At 42.7% G+C, this 15,192-nt stretch overlaps 4 protein-coding genes across 4 annotated transcripts; 1 reads left to right on the top strand and 3 right to left on the bottom strand.

Annotated features, from left to right (window-relative positions):
* Positions 1-338: 338 nt before the first annotated feature.
* Positions 339-2,368, bottom strand: eef1b2 (eukaryotic translation elongation factor 1 beta 2). The gene is made up of 7 exons (XM_062380169.1): positions 2,213-2,368; positions 1,557-1,679; positions 1,335-1,470; positions 1,183-1,249; positions 846-971; positions 565-632; positions 339-464 (listed from the first exon to the last, which is right to left on the bottom strand). The coding sequence occupies exons 1-7, from the start codon at positions 2,290-2,292 to the stop codon at positions 378-380; spliced, it is 687 nt and encodes a 228-aa protein (XP_062236153.1). The 5' UTR covers positions 2,293-2,368; the 3' UTR covers positions 339-377.
* A 1,195-nt stretch (positions 2,369-3,563) lies between these two features.
* Positions 3,564-6,455, top strand: arl11 (ADP-ribosylation factor-like 11). The gene is made up of 5 exons (XM_062380171.1): positions 3,564-3,873; positions 5,278-5,343; positions 5,418-5,533; positions 5,814-5,991; positions 6,187-6,455. Exons 1-5 carry the CDS (start codon positions 3,841-3,843, stop codon positions 6,313-6,315), a joined length of 522 nt encoding a protein of 173 aa, XP_062236155.1. The 5' UTR covers positions 3,564-3,840; the 3' UTR covers positions 6,316-6,455.
* Positions 6,456-6,604: 149 nt separating this feature from the next.
* On the bottom strand, positions 6,605-8,703 carry ebpl (EBP like). Its single transcript, XM_062380170.1, has 4 exons — positions 8,346-8,703; positions 8,131-8,200; positions 7,699-7,837; positions 6,605-6,966 (listed from the first exon to the last, which is right to left on the bottom strand). The coding sequence occupies exons 1-4, from the start codon at positions 8,520-8,522 to the stop codon at positions 6,732-6,734; spliced, it is 621 nt and encodes a 206-aa protein (XP_062236154.1). The 5' UTR covers positions 8,523-8,703; the 3' UTR covers positions 6,605-6,731.
* Positions 8,704-9,028: 325 nt separating this feature from the next.
* On the bottom strand, positions 9,029-14,015 carry cavin2b (caveolae associated protein 2b). The gene is made up of 6 exons (XM_062380168.1): positions 13,670-14,015; positions 12,816-12,956; positions 12,643-12,744; positions 11,797-12,063; positions 11,570-11,722; positions 9,029-11,120 (listed from the first exon to the last, which is right to left on the bottom strand). The coding sequence occupies exons 1-6, from the start codon at positions 13,919-13,921 to the stop codon at positions 10,782-10,784; spliced, it is 1,254 nt and encodes a 417-aa protein (XP_062236152.1). The 5' UTR covers positions 13,922-14,015; the 3' UTR covers positions 9,029-10,781.
* Positions 14,016-15,192: the final 1,177 nt, after the last annotated feature.

Raw genomic sequence — 15,192 nt, 5'->3', positions numbered from 1 at the left:
CACCAATTCAGGTAGAGCGGGCAACTGTGGCCCTTTTGGTAAGAGGCTGCCATCCTTGGTCAGAGAGGGAATTACAGTCTCTGAATATTCATTATATATAAAATTCGAGCCTTTAATTTAGTTTAACCCTGATTGTATTTTCTAGGTGAGAATTTTAACTTGGACATTTGGTAAGTTTTAAACCATATTTAAATGTGACTCATTAAATATATACTTAACGAGATGAAAAGTTTTACACAAATATGAATAAATACAGAAGCGGACTTAAACATACAAAAGGTAAAAATAACTTGATAAACATTCAGCTCCTGTTTGATGACACAATGACAACAACTTCATTTTGTGCTTAAGTGCTTTTTATTGACAACACGTTTGTTTCAGATCTTGTTGAACGCGGCGACGTCCATCGACTGAACGAAATCCTCAAAGGCTGTGATGTTTTCCTCCAGGATGTCTGTGCCCACCTGGATGTACAAAATAAAAGCTTCAGGTAACAGCAAGACAAGCGCTTCTGTGAGGAAATGCAAAACTGTTGAATAAAAGTACTCAGTTTGAATTATTCACCTTGTCGTCTTCGACAACGCAGCCAATCTGGAGCTTCTTGATGCCATAACCCACTGGAACCAGTTTAGCTGCAAAAAACAAGTCAGAGCAGATCGATAAGTGATCGATATCTTCGTCTGAACACATGAACATTTGATTAAATCTGCAGTTTTCAGATCTTTAAATTTACATCACGTATTCAGACGAAAGATGGTATAATAGATCATCATCAGCAATGTCGCCACTTATCAATAACAGTTAATGTAGTAGTACAGTATGGAGTATTGCAGTAATGTTCTTACACTGTCCCCAGAGGAGCCCGTCCATCTGAATACTGCGTACACACTCCTCCAGCTTCGCCATGTCCGTCTCGTCGTCCCAAGGCTTCACATCCAGTAGGAGCGAAGATTTGGCGATGAGGGTGGGCTCTGAAAGGGAGACGGGAGCACGTTACCACCGCCACCCCTCTACACTACAAGACTGATTGGCTGCCGAGACTCTCATCAGGTGAATATGGTGTACATCAGACATTCAGCCGAAAGACGGTGTTTGGTTCTTTATGAAGAGTCATGTGATTCTGATAGAACATAGTCTAATAACCGATCAATAATCAATGCAATTGGCTGTAATGCAACTTACTCTTAGCTTTCCTGGCAGCGTACTCTGCCAAACGCTCCTCCTTCAGTCGGGCTGCCTCTGAATCATCCTGTGGAACAAAATAGAGGTCAAAGGTCAAGTCACATAGCTAGTCAATGACGTCAATGTGACCTTTACATCATCTACTACTTCACCTCCTCGTCAGAGCCGAACAGGTCGATGTCATCATCATCGTCCTCATCCTTCTTTGAGACGGCGGCGGAGCTGGGGGTGGTGTCGGCCACGGCCGCAGGTCCGTACTGACCCAGAGGTTTCTTCACACCTGGAAGACTGAGAGGAAATGGCGCTGACATCACTCCTGTGCTGACGTCACCTCTGTAACCCCCCCCCCCCCCCCCCAGACAGCGGGTCCTCACCTGTTCTTCTGGCTGTGGTAGGACTTGATGTGGTTGTACCAGCGGAGGGCGTGACACAGGTCGGCTGAGGGCGGCGTCGAGATGGCGTCAAAGACGGCGACATCAGCCTGAGAGGGAACGAACCTGAGGACAGGAAACAAAGTTACTGGTTTAGTTTAAAGTGGTCTTATGGAACGTCATCGTCTGAAAGTCTTAAGTCACCTCAGTTTCTTAACTTTCACATTAAACTTGAAAGTTGTTATATCTACAGCTATAATGAGTTATTAGTAAGTGATATTACTCATTAATATATGTATTAGCCGTTTTCCTATGATCGGTTTCAACCTTCAGGCTGTTCATGACACGTAGCCTCACTTAGCCTGTTAGCACCATGTGGCTCCATGCTAACGTTAACATGTCGCTACTTCTAACATAAAGAATCATGTTAGGGTGTGATCTGCTCTGACGTCACTTCCTCTTCACTCAACCTAAAACACTAATATTTCATTAAGTCACATTTATTTCTCTTAGTTTAAAACATTTAGCCAAAGCTAAAGCTAGCTAACAGATAGCTCACAGCAGAACGGAGCCAAGATGGCGGCGCCGGCAGCAGCAGAGCTGCAGTTTCTACTCTTCCCTCTTGTTTCCTCTCGGCTCCTCGGATCGGACCGACTCACCCTTCGATGTAGCTTCGCTCCTGCAGGAAGTCGTTCAGCACTTTGAGGCCGGAGGCGGATTTCAGGTCACCGAAGCCCATGATGACGAAGAGGACCTGAGGAGGAGTAGAAGGAGCCGCGGAGGAGGTGGAAGAAAGAGGGAGGAGGTGGGAAGAGTCGGCTTTATACCCGGAGATAGACCCCTCCTCGGCGGGCAGCGCTCCTCCTCCTGCCCGCTGAGCCGGAGCTCTTCACCATTTCATACAAACTTTAGGCTTCATCCATTCAAATGAAACCAAACACGAGGACTCGAGAATTAATAAAGTCCTGAATGTTTACTGTATGTGCACAGTAAATATTCAGCACTTTATTAATATAACGAGCCTCTAACAACACTGTCTCTTAAATCCTGTGCAATGTTTACCAGAGATTTCCTTTCTTTCAGTCACATACGACTTATCTAGACTACTGCCCCCCCCCCCCCCTCCTGGCAGGTCAACCAGCAGCTCCACTGGTCTGTAACCTGAGTTCACACTCCTTCGCTCCCTCCACTGGTTACCAGTAGCTGCATCCTGCTCCAGCCAATCAGCCGCTCCCTCTCAGCGAGTGACAGCTGTCACTCATCCACATCTGGACTGTTTGTTGTCCGTGGAACCAGCTCCACATGGACATCAGGACAGAACGTCCTCACATCTTCCTCCAGACTGAGGACACCCCCCTTCAGACTTTAGCTTAAATAAAATAAATAAGCTAGTTTAAACGAAAACATTTAGTAGCACTCAAATTGCTCATGGTAATTTGGCCTTCTTGAAGAAAATGTTACTTTCTTGGTTCTTGTTGCTGTGGTTGGTTCCTCATGGTTGACGGACCTATTGAGAGTCCCTTTGGATGAAAGCATCAGCTCAATGTAACAAAGCTACTGCAGTGGAACCGTGATTAGACAGAACTCACCAAAGACTGTTGCATTGGTTTACAAAGTGCATCAATGAGTGTAAACTTTACACACATTGATGCACTTTGTGGTTTGAACGCTTACACACCCTATAAGGACCTGTGGGGTTACCAGGGTAACATGGGCACTGGGTGTGGTTAAAAGCGGTTGTGTAGTCGACACCCGGAAGTTCTCTGGAGCGGTAAAATGATTGTGAAATAAAACGCACACTAAGAGGTGCATGCAAACGAGAGATCTCCTGACTACTTCATCCCATCAACTCTGCAGACTCTTTATTCTCGTTATTCTCGTTATTATCTCAAGCGATATGTGTGGATAATGACATTATTTTCTTTCCTTATATATATATAACTAACCCTAACCCATATATATATTTTTATATATATATATAGCGATATATATATATATATCGGTTAAGGTTAGGGTATATACATATATAGCGTTGTTTATCTGTTTATGATTGGGTCTCTCTGATTCTGAGTCCGAGTGAATCATCTTCAGTTTTTTAACGATCTTCAAACTCACACAGGAATGTAGTCTGACCTGTCACATGGTCATGTGACCTGCTATGTTTGGCTCATTGAATGTGAGGGTTTGAACAAACCTGAGAGAATCTTCACAGGTGCCAGTTCAGAGCGAAACAGAAGAAACAGAAGAAGAGAAGTGACAGATCAAAGAAGAAGAAGAAGAGAGACAGATGGGACAGGGTCGCTCGTCCATATGTCCTCAGGTAAAGCTGTTTGCTGAACTTTTAATTTGAAATATTCTTCATTAACAACATGATTCAGAAAAAGTTGTTGCCGTGTTGAATCAATGTTAATTTCCTTGAATTTAAAAACTAAACTCTGACTTTATCGTCTTCTCATCATCTCAAGAACAACATGTCATTGTCGCAGGATGTGACGTAACAACGTCGGCCGGTGGAAAATCTGATTAAAATTCTAAATGGTTCTTTTACACTTTTATGTTTAAAAAAAAACATGTTGAATGATCATCTTTAAATGTAGAAATAAATGTGTTGCTCATATTTACATTTATTCAACAACACGTTTTGTTCCTCCCTCTCGGCCGCGAGCGCAGTGCATTCTGGGAGATAGAGCTCAGTTAGGGACCCCGGTCGTACACTACCTTTCCTGACGCATTATGGGAAACAATGAGTGCAGTGTATAGGGTATAAAAATGAGAACTCGCGATATAATGACCAGTGAGAGATTTCATACACATGTTTCAAACTTTTCACTGTTTATCGACGATCAGAGAAGCATTAATTGATTATTGATGATTGGTTGCTTGATCACAGTTGTGTGTCTTGTCTCATTTAGCTTCTTGACATTGACACGTTCATCAACACATGAACGTCAGAGCGAGTGAACAGGAAGTCTCAAAATAAAAGCCGTCTTCTTCTCGTTGGTAAATAACCAATAACCACGTAATGAAGACACCACTTGATGACATCATCTGTAACATAAGTGAAATCATTGATTTCAAACATTGATTTTGTTTGTTTAAAAGTAAAACCTGAGCATGTTTGGATGAAACATAAACCTGTTTCTATCAGTGTTAATTTTGGCAGCTATTTTTGATTTAGTCTGAACATCGGTACAAACCAACTGCAGCTTCTGCTCTGATCAAGAAGCTGAGGGGCTGATCTCTGAGCAGCTGAGACCAGAGAAACTCTGTGTTCTCACTGTTTCCATAGTTAAGAAGCAGTGAGTCACTGAGAGGCTGCTCCACGAGAACGAGCTCTGCTTTCACTGAGTCTCTCTGAGCGAGTGCGCGAGGCTGGGGGGCGGAGCTACGGACCGGAGCGCTATCTGGGGCGCACACACACACATACACAGACACACACAGACACACAAACCAAAGACACACACAGACACACTCACTCGCCCGCTCCTGATACTTCATGACAGCCTGATACGATGATGTTTTAAAAATTATTGTGACTTAGTCAACCACCACCATTTTCGTCTCGTCTCGTCAACGAAAATTAAAAAAGATTTCGTCATAGTTTTTAATTTCAAAGATTCGTTACGTCTTCGTCTCGTCTTCGTCATGGAAAAAAGGTTGTTAACGAATATATTTCGTCACCGTCTTCGTCAACGAAATTAACACTGGTTTCTATGGTGTCCAGGTGATCCTGATGGGTCTGGACTCTGCGGGGAAGTCGACTCTTCTGGCTCGACTGCTCACAGGACAGGTGAGATTCTGCACAGCTGACATGTTACAACAGAGCTTCAAACCAGGTGTCAACCATGACCTTTGACTCTGCAGGTGATGGACACGTCACCCACCATTGGATTCAACGTGGGAACATTAGAGCTGGACAAGAAGACGTCTCTGACCGTGTGGGACATCGGAGGACAGAAGAGCATGAGACCAAACTGGAGGTAAATTGTTACAAACAAATAACCTGGAATCACGTCCTGTCTTTGTTTCTCTCCACCAATCGGAGCAGTTTCAGTCGATATACATTGACCTTTGACCTCTGAAATCTAACAAGGTCACCTGTGAATCTCAGGGAATGTTTGAACTAAATTTAAATAGTTCTATCGGATATGTTGTTCACAAGAATGTGACGGACGGAGAGCCTGAACACATAATGTCTCATCTCTCCACTGGGTGACGCGGCACGGAGACGTAACCATCATCAACATGTGGTCTCCTCAGGTTCTACCTGGACGGCTGCAAGGCGCTGGTCTTTGTGGTCGACAGCAGCGACCCCAGGCGGATGTCAGAGGCTCAGAAAACTCTGAAGAAGATTCTGAGTGAGGAGAAGTTGCGAGGAGTTCCTCTCATGGTTCTGGCCAATAAGAAAGATCTGCCCAACTCCATGACGATACGAGAGGTGGGAGACACATCCCAATAACCAGTTCAAGGTCTTAGTTGCTAGGTAACATGTAATTATTGGCAAAGGCAACTTTGAGAGAGGAAGGGTGAATTCAATGTTTTATACCTGAACAGACACCAGATGAGGCTGTTTCCTCCCCTCCTCCTCCTCCTCCTCTTCTTCTGCCTCACCCTCTCTCCCTCCCACCCTCAGATCTCCAACCAACTGGATCTCCGCAGTTACACCGAGCGCTCGTGGGAGATTCAGGCCTGCAGCGCTCTGCAGGGACTCGGCCTCCAGCAGGCGTTTCTGTCCATCAATAAACTGATCAAGAAGAGCTGAAGGGAGGAGGGCTGGAGTTTATGTGAGGAGGAGAAGGAGCATTTAAATATTTAAGCAAACAAAATGTTGTTTGATTGTAATAAACTAATATCATCCTGTATTATTAAAGTGCGTTGATCGATCAGTTGATTGATAATCAAGAGGAGGAGTCATGTGTTTCATTCTTAACAGTGACTCAGCAAATCAAAGCAACAAAATCAATTTGTAATATTTAAATTAAAAATCTAAAAGGTTTGTTCTTTATCTGAAAAGGAAAAAAATGATAATGGAAAGAATAATCAGAGTCAACAACTGTCACTGTTGTTTTATTTTGAAAAAAAATAATCAATTAAAGATGAATATTAGACAAACTAATCTAAAAGTAATTCACTGATCAATCTTCAGGTTTTGACCTAAACCCATTTTTAAAACACTTGTCACTTCCTCTTGTGTGCGTGGTCGATGGCGTGCAGACTCCTCAGAGAAAACCAGGACTGGATCAGCAGCAGGACGGGGACCATGACCCAGAGTCCGTTAAAGAAGACCAGGTAGACCCACAGGTGGAGCCAGCTGGACGTGTCCAGGTGAGGACTGCCCATCAGCCAATCAGGACAGAAGGTCATCCAGCCGCCGTACAGCTCGCACACGCTCAAAGTGATCTGCAGGAAGTGTCTGAAAAGTACAAAAGTATATATATATATATATATATCAATACTGTGTACTGTTAGTATATCTGCATACAGTCATATTTATACAACCTCATATTATACAGTGGTAAGATGGCAATATAAATCCACATGTTATATATTTACACAAACTCAATATATGTACACATACATATGAATTGTCAAATGATCTGTGTACAATCATACTTCATCCTCAAAAATATGATATACTGATACCATTAATACTAATAATATATCTGTAAACATCCTTTGAGGGAGCTGGAAAGCTTCCCCCTCACTGAGTTGCAAAAACATATAGTTTGAAAACACTGACTAATACAGGAAATACATTTTTGTTTATATATTGCATCTTGTTCTTAGATTTTGTAAACCGCACTAAGCACTCTCTCTTTGGAGGGGGTGGTGCAGCAGACAGGGGAGAGAGACAGGCTGGGTAGAGGGCTGTTTGGCTTAGTTGTTTTTATCTTCAGTTAATTGTAAATTTTCTTTCATATATATTAGTCAGCATTCATTTGCAATGTTTATAAATAACAGTGAGTAATATTAAATGGTAAATATATGTTTTAGAGTCATTATGGGAGTGTCGCTGTGTAATCAGGGATGAGAGGAGGGAATCAGGTCTGCTGCCCAGTTAGTTTAACCCCCATGAAGAGCCTTCACATACATATATATATACACTGATTCTCTCTAGTTGTAGTGTAGCCTGTAGTAGTATTACCTGTAGTACTGGTCATTCAGTATTGCATAGATGAGTAGTACTCCGAGTACAGAGTCTAGGACGACCGTCAGAATCTCGATGGAAACGATTGTCGGATCAAAAACTAACCAGCGACTGTCAGCTTTACTGTACTCCCTCCCTAAAGGGACAGACAGGTCAGGGACACAGACAGGTCAGGGACACAGACAGGTCAGGGATACAGACAGGTCAGGGACACAGACAGGTCAGGGACACAGACAGGTCAGACACACAGACAGGTCAGGGATACAGACAGGTCAGGAATACAGACAGGTCAGGGATACAGACAGGTCAGAAACACAGACAGGTCAGGGACACAGACAGGTCAAAGACACAGACAGGTCAGAGACACAGACAGGTTATGGACACAGACAGGTCAGAGACAGACAGGTGGAAATAGGAAATTAAACTCACATAGTTCAGCCAAAGGACTTTCAGACGACTGCAACGTCCCAACCAGAGACATGTAAACAAACGGACCCTCCTAAAAACAAACAACAACCAGAGACATGTAAACAAACGGACCCTCCTAAAAACAAACAACAACCAGAGACATGTAAACAAACGGACCCTCCTAAAAACAAACAACAACCAAAGACATGTAAACAAACTCTCCTGATTGGTCATACCAGCGTCAGGTGGACAATAACATCATAGAAGAGCCACAACAGGATCCACTTGTCCGTCACAGAGCTCCGCCCACCATACCTGTGTGTTAGCAGGATGGCAGTTAGCACCTGGATGCTACATGCTAACAGAGACAGGAAGGCGACCAGAGAGAGTCCAGGGGGCGTTGATGAGTCCATCTGCAGGATGAGGAGGGGTTCCCAGTACTCTAGATGCAGTAATACTACACTCAGTGCACACAGTAGTATCCAACAGAAGTATTATTACTCTGTAGTATGTACACATGTAGTATTACTATACTCAGTACTTGTTCTCTGCTGTTCTCTCAGGACTGAACTGTGTCAATGTGGAGTGACGTCCCAGACTCCATCCCTCGCTCTAGCTATTGGTCTGCTTGCTAAAGTCCCGCCCAATGAACCCTTCCATTGGTCGTGAAAGAGACCACCCCACTGCCTGACCCTGCCCACACAGGTCAGGGGTCATCAGTAGAGATTCAGTAGAATCATGAAATTAAAAACTGGAAATAGGATAAAGAATTTTGATATTGTAAAATTGTTCACAATAACTGTTCATATTTAATTAAGAAATGTACTTTTTAAATTTATGAAAGCTCCATTGCAGCTTCAAGTTAAATGTCATTAAAAAACAAAGTGGATTAAAAATGATAAACAACAAAGACACAAAGATGGTTTCATGTTTTTTATTGTTTTTATTCAGAGTTCAGCTAAGGTTCACACCTGTAACAGTCCCACAGGTAAAGCTTGTGAGCAGGAAACACAAGAACAGCAAGTACAACTACACAAACAGGAAATGTTCTTTGGCTGCAGTTTTTTGTGTTAAAGAAATAACGTTTAACCTGAAAACAACAAAACTGATCGAACTGATCGATTTGGGTTAGGGTTAGGGTTTAGGGATTATTAAAGTTGAAAAAAGTTTTATTTTGTTCGTTTTTTTTAATCATCGCTTTTATGAATACTGTCAGTAAGGGGTAACCGAGCAACAACGGAATCAGATAGAAATCAGCAGAATCAATTGATTCAGACAGAACATCATGAGAACATATTATGAAAGATCAAAGTAACAACAAGGAGCATCAGGAGTACATCAAGAGAACACTAGTAGAACATCAGGAGCACACTTGGAGAATGTTAGGAAAACATTAGGATCCCTCCATGGGAACATTAGGGGAACATTGTCCCATCCATCAGTGGAATGTTAAAGTGAGAGTTCAGTGAAAAATGTTACGTTCCTCATTATCTACTAAGCACTGTGATGGAGGGGGTTGGTGAAGTGTTTGAGTCCACAAAACTGAAATTTGTTTCAGCAGAATCCAATATAACTAAAGTAACCGATGAGTGATTCTTCAGACTTACTAAAACAACCAAACAAACGTAACATGCCTCCACGCTGCTCCTGTGGTGACATCAAGTGTCTACAAACCCCGACGATCATATTGAAGTCGTTACTTCTGGTAGTGGATATTTAGACTGAACACCTGGTGTAAGTTATTCTGTTTTGAGTTGAATGTCACGCCTTTTGGACACTTGGCTGACAGATGATGAGGTACTGATGGAAGTAACATTTTTCTGTGAACTATCCCTGTAAGGAATCGTTCCTCTAAAAACCTGAGAACCTCAGAGTGAATCTGTTTAGGGAACATGGTGGAAGGTTCTAAATGGAACCTCAGAGGAACCTAAAGTTTAACTTATGTATTTTTCCCGAATATTGAGAACCCATGAGGAAACTCTTGGAACTCTACTTACTCTTGAATGGGTTTTGTGGGGAATGGTACTAGAGAGGAATGTGAGAGGAGCTTTGGCAGATCCTCAAATTAAAACAGCTGTCTCAATTTAGTTATATTATTGTTATTGATCAGCTGATTATTAGTAATTGTGTTTACATCAGTCAGATGTAGTTTCAGAAAATAAGAATAACTGTTTCATTCTCAGGTTTTCAGTCAGAACAGACTTCATTAAGGACCTGACCAAGAAACAAAACGCTCTTAAATATTGATGGCATTGTCACATGATCAGATCACGTGTGTTTGGACGTCCATCAATAAAGAAAATATTGATAACAAAACAAATGTGTGCTCTAAAATATAAAGAAACTGTTTCAGGTTTGGATAAATCCTCTTCTTGTTTTTCCCTCTGAGTGAGTCCTCCTGTTAACGATCTTAATGCTAAGCTAAGCAGCTATTGTCACCAGTTTAGAGCCTTAATAATGTGGTTTCCTTTTGTTAACAGTCTTTGTCTTTATGTCATGTGTATTAATCAATATTTAAATAAATGTAGTCATTTGCTGAAATGCTACTTTTCCATGGCAGTCTCTTTGCAATATGCTAAGCTAACCAGCTTCTGGACTGTAACTATCAATTTAAACTTGTGTCTCAGCAAAACAGGAAGAGGATTTGTCCAAAACGAAATATTAACGAGTGTTCAGCACTCTTCCTCCTTCTTCTCCTCTTCCTCTTTCTTCACCTCTTCGTCCTCTCTTTTTTCCTCCTGAGGGAGTGTGGAGGACAGAGCGTACTCCTGACTGACTCCCTCTGAAACCACCGACTCATCTGCCACCTCCTCACCTTCCTTAACCTCATCTATCACTTCCTCTTTCTCCTGCTCCGGCTCGCCTGGGGCCAACTGGGCATGGACCTCAGTGAAGGGGACCTCGAGGTCGCTGCTGCCCAGTGGGGAGAGCTGGACGTCGGCCTCGGTAGTAACAGGCTCCCCGGTCTGAGCGGAGGCATCAGGAGGCTGAGAGTCCGAGCTGCTGCGAGGCTGAAAACAAAGACAGAGGGGTCAGGGGTCACAGGAATTGCAACGGAACTCTGGGAACCCTGATGGAGCTTTTGTGGAATCTAGGGTGAACCTGAAATGGACTTTGTGGAACCTTTGTGAAAAACGTTGGGCAACATTTTGGATACTTCAGGAGACCCCAAGAAAGGCCCCGAACAAAACCTTTCTTGAACCATGTTGAAAAATTCGGGGAATGTCAGAGAAACTTATACTTTGAACTTATATAAGATACGACACTTATAAGAAGCTAGTTCCAACCAAATTAAGTGAACTTCAGAGAGGTATTGTAGTAGAAAATGTTAATGTCGGATTTTAGGCAGACCTTGTGTGGAACAGTCAATGGGATATTAAGGAATATTTAGGAAACTTGGGAGAACCTTTACAAGATGGTAGAACGCTAGAGGAACATAGAACAACAAAGATCCTGACACCTTCCGGATGCTGAAGGTCAAAGGTGAAACTTTCAGGTTGGAGGTTTTCAGTTTGATTTTCTCTCGTTGCTCCACAGAAACGATCTTTGTGCCAATCTTGTTCATCTTCTTCTCAATGTTATGTCTGGAGAACGCCTTCTTCAGACTGTCCACCTGCAGAGAGAGAGACAGTTATACACCGGTGGTCCATCCACCTGACTCCACACCTGTCTGTCTGTGGTTCTCACCTTCTTAAGACTGGATCGTTTCAGTTTCTCAGCTCTGGACTTCTCCATGTTCTCTAAGTCATGAGGCCACGCCTCTTCATCCTCCAGCTCTGCCTCCAGACCGACGTCCTCATCAGATGATAGGTCAATGGTGTGGAGCCCGCCCTCATGAGGCTGGTTGCCATCGTGGACGCAAGGTGCTGATTCCTCACCTTCCTCCAGGATCTCATCCCGAGGGAACGGTGGAGGATCCTTCACAAAAACACTGGAGGGGATCTCTGTCTCCTCCTGATGGAGAGAACAGCAGAATGTGTCTCATGCTCGAGGAACTACAGACAAAGCACAGAGGATTTCTACAGAACCTAAAAATAACCAGAGGGAAGGTTGTGAGATGGAAAATGTCTCAGGAACCTCACGGGGTTGGAAAGGGAACTAATTAAACTACATGGAAAACCTCCATGGAATGCTAGAGGAGTCCTGGAGGAGCCGCAGAGGAACAACGGAACAATGCTACAGGAAGCTCGGTGGAACCTGAACTGGTGTTACCACGACAACCAGACCCCATGGACACAGTCCAGTTTTCCAGCTCACTTCCTGCTGCAGATGAGGACCAAATAAGGTCAAAGACTGAAAACTACTGACAGAGAGAGATAGAGAGAGGGGTGGCTGTGTGAATGACTGACAGGGGAAGACTTCATCTCCCAGCATGCTTCAGTGTTCTGGTGTCTGATTCTTACTGTTCTGGGTTTGTACCCTCATGGTTGATGCACTTTTTGTAAGTTGCGTTGGATAAAAGCGTCAGTTAAATAATATGTTATGTAATGTACTGGACCAGGACTGATGGAAACTGTTGACCTCTGACCTTACCTGGAAGATGAGAACCTTGAAGTTGTTCCTGCTGATCAGGTGGGCATGGTTTGCCTCCAGTTTCTTCACTTGGACACCCTGACGCTCCATCCTGTCACGCACCTGCGAAGACACCACACTCAATACACATTGGAATTGACAGGCAATACAATGATTGACAGGTGAGCGTGTACCTCCTTCATGGTGACGGATAGCTTGCGGCTTTTGTCCAGGAGTTTACTGACGGTGTTTGATGTGTGACTGTGACTCTTTGACAGTTTGGTCATATCAGCCTGGATCCCTCTGACCACGCCCTCCATCTCTACCTGGTGCCCCTGCAACACATCAATGAATACATCAATACAGGTCAAAGTCAGAGTTCTAACATCTGGAAAACAGCTGCTTTATTCTGCAGCGACAACATGTCAATCAATCAAATTTTATTTGTATGGCCCATATTCACAAATTACAATTCATCTCATAGGGCTTTAACAGGGTGTGACATCCTCTGTCCTTAACCCTCAGCAAGAGTCAGGAAAAACTACAAAAAACCCTTTTAACAGGGTAAAAATATGTAGAAACCTCAGAGAGAGCCACATGTGAGGGATCCCTCTCCCAGGACGGACAGAAGTGCAATAGATGCCACGTGCAGGAGAACATCATCAATAATCAAAGTCTCTAGCAGCATTGATGAAGCACAGTCCATGCTCAGCAACCATCTAGACCACAACATGTGACTTTCATTGGAGAACGACAGAGGAGGGGAAGAACATGGAGTCAATAGGAACATTTAATTTAGGTTTGGACACGCTTTCATTCAGTTCTGACTCTTTTAGTAACTTTACTATTGACTCTGTTATTGATTATATTATTGACTCCTAGACTGACTCCTAGACTGACTCATAGACTGAGTCCATTCCACAAGACGGTAAACTGGTCTCTGGGCTGAGCTCAGTAAGTGTCAGTGAGTGTCTATAGGTTGTACAAGAGCATCTGTTGGTGTCTGTGCATGTTGGTTGGTGTCGGTGAAGCCTCTGAAGTCTCTCACCTCCATCTTGTGCTGGTTTTCCTGAACAGCATCCAACATGTTGACCAGTTTGTCGAGCAGAGTGAGGACGGTGATGGCGTTGACAGGACCCTGACTCATTTTCTCAGGCTCAAACCCTGCCAGGAGGGAGGAGAGCGAGTCCTGGTCCCGGTCCTGTTCCAGGTCCTGGTCCTGGTCCTGGTTCTGGTCCTGGTTCTGGACCTGGGGGGGGACCAGTAGGTCCTGGCTCTGGTGTGTCTCAGTTGTCACCATGATTCTTCAGTCGAACTAACTAACTTTTCTGTAAAAAACACTGTGGAATCTGCCTCGCCCTCCCAGCCTGTGTGTGTGTGTTTGTGTGTGTGTGTGTGTGTGTGCTGTGCTCTGATTGGTTGGCTGAGAGGAAAACTTTCCATCTAACTTCCCTGTGAAGCTTCCACACCTTTAACTCCTTCACTGCCTGAACCTGAAACATGGAAAGGCTTTTATTCTGAAGATTGTATTATTGTTTCCTGATGATAGGGTTAGCCCTAACCTTGAAAAAAATCACAATATCAATACAAAACTGAAAATATTGGAACTACTATCATACATTTTACTAATTTTGTTGAAGGAAAAAAAATACATTTATAATAAACATTACAAGTTAAATGTATTACAATTAAAATATTACCAATATCATGAACATTGTGGATTCATGTGATGATTCTGTATTTTCTTCCAGTTATTTTCTATTAAATTTGTTTGGACCTATGAGACTGACATAATGTGGATTTATTTAAATTAGGAAATAATATAATATAAGTACAAATTTAAATGATGATGTAAATATTTAAACTAAAAAATGTAAACATGAATTTATATTGTTTATTATTTATTAACCTGTAGAAAAATTGCATTTATAAATTAAAATAAATGTCATTGAAAGAGTTAACTCTCTCGCGCTCTCTCCACCACACCCAGGGGGGAGGGGTGTGTTACCATTCCGACCAGGCTGTGTATGTGTGTTTGGTTCAGTGTCTCTAATGTTTTTAAGGTGAAGTCATCCTGAAGGAAACCTCTCTCCCTTCCTCTCTCTCCCTCCCTCTCTCCCTCTCTATCTCTCTCTCTCTCTCTCTCTCTCTCTCTCCCTCTATGTCTCTCTCTCTCTCTCTCTCTCTCCTCCCTCTTCGTGTTAATGACTCTTTCCATCTGTTTATGGAAAACATTAATGTTAAAAGCTAAAAAAATTAAAGAGCAGTTAAATATGAATCAAACGATTAAACATTGAATTTAAGAGACAAAAAATAAGAAACATTATATTGTGTTACATTTTTTTATGTTTTAATTTTAGCTTTTTTCTAGCTTAACTAAACTTTTAAAAATGCTGAAAAGATAAATTAATAAATCAATGTCTTTTAAAAGTCAAATAGTACATTTCTAAAGTGTAAAGTAGATTTCATCATCATCTTCTTTATTTATTTTGTTTTAAACGTTTCTGATGTTTTTTGGCCTGTGCGGCGCGTGTTGGCCTCCAGGGAGCGAAGACACGAAACACATGCTGC

Source organism: Platichthys flesus, chromosome 22 (assembly GCF_949316205.1).
Source record: "Platichthys flesus chromosome 22, fPlaFle2.1, whole genome shotgun sequence".
NCBI classification, from domain to species: domain Eukaryota; kingdom Metazoa; phylum Chordata; class Actinopteri; order Pleuronectiformes; family Pleuronectidae; genus Platichthys; species Platichthys flesus.
The sequence above is the reverse complement of the archived record's forward strand: the minus strand, read 5'-3'. Positions and strand labels throughout refer to the sequence as shown.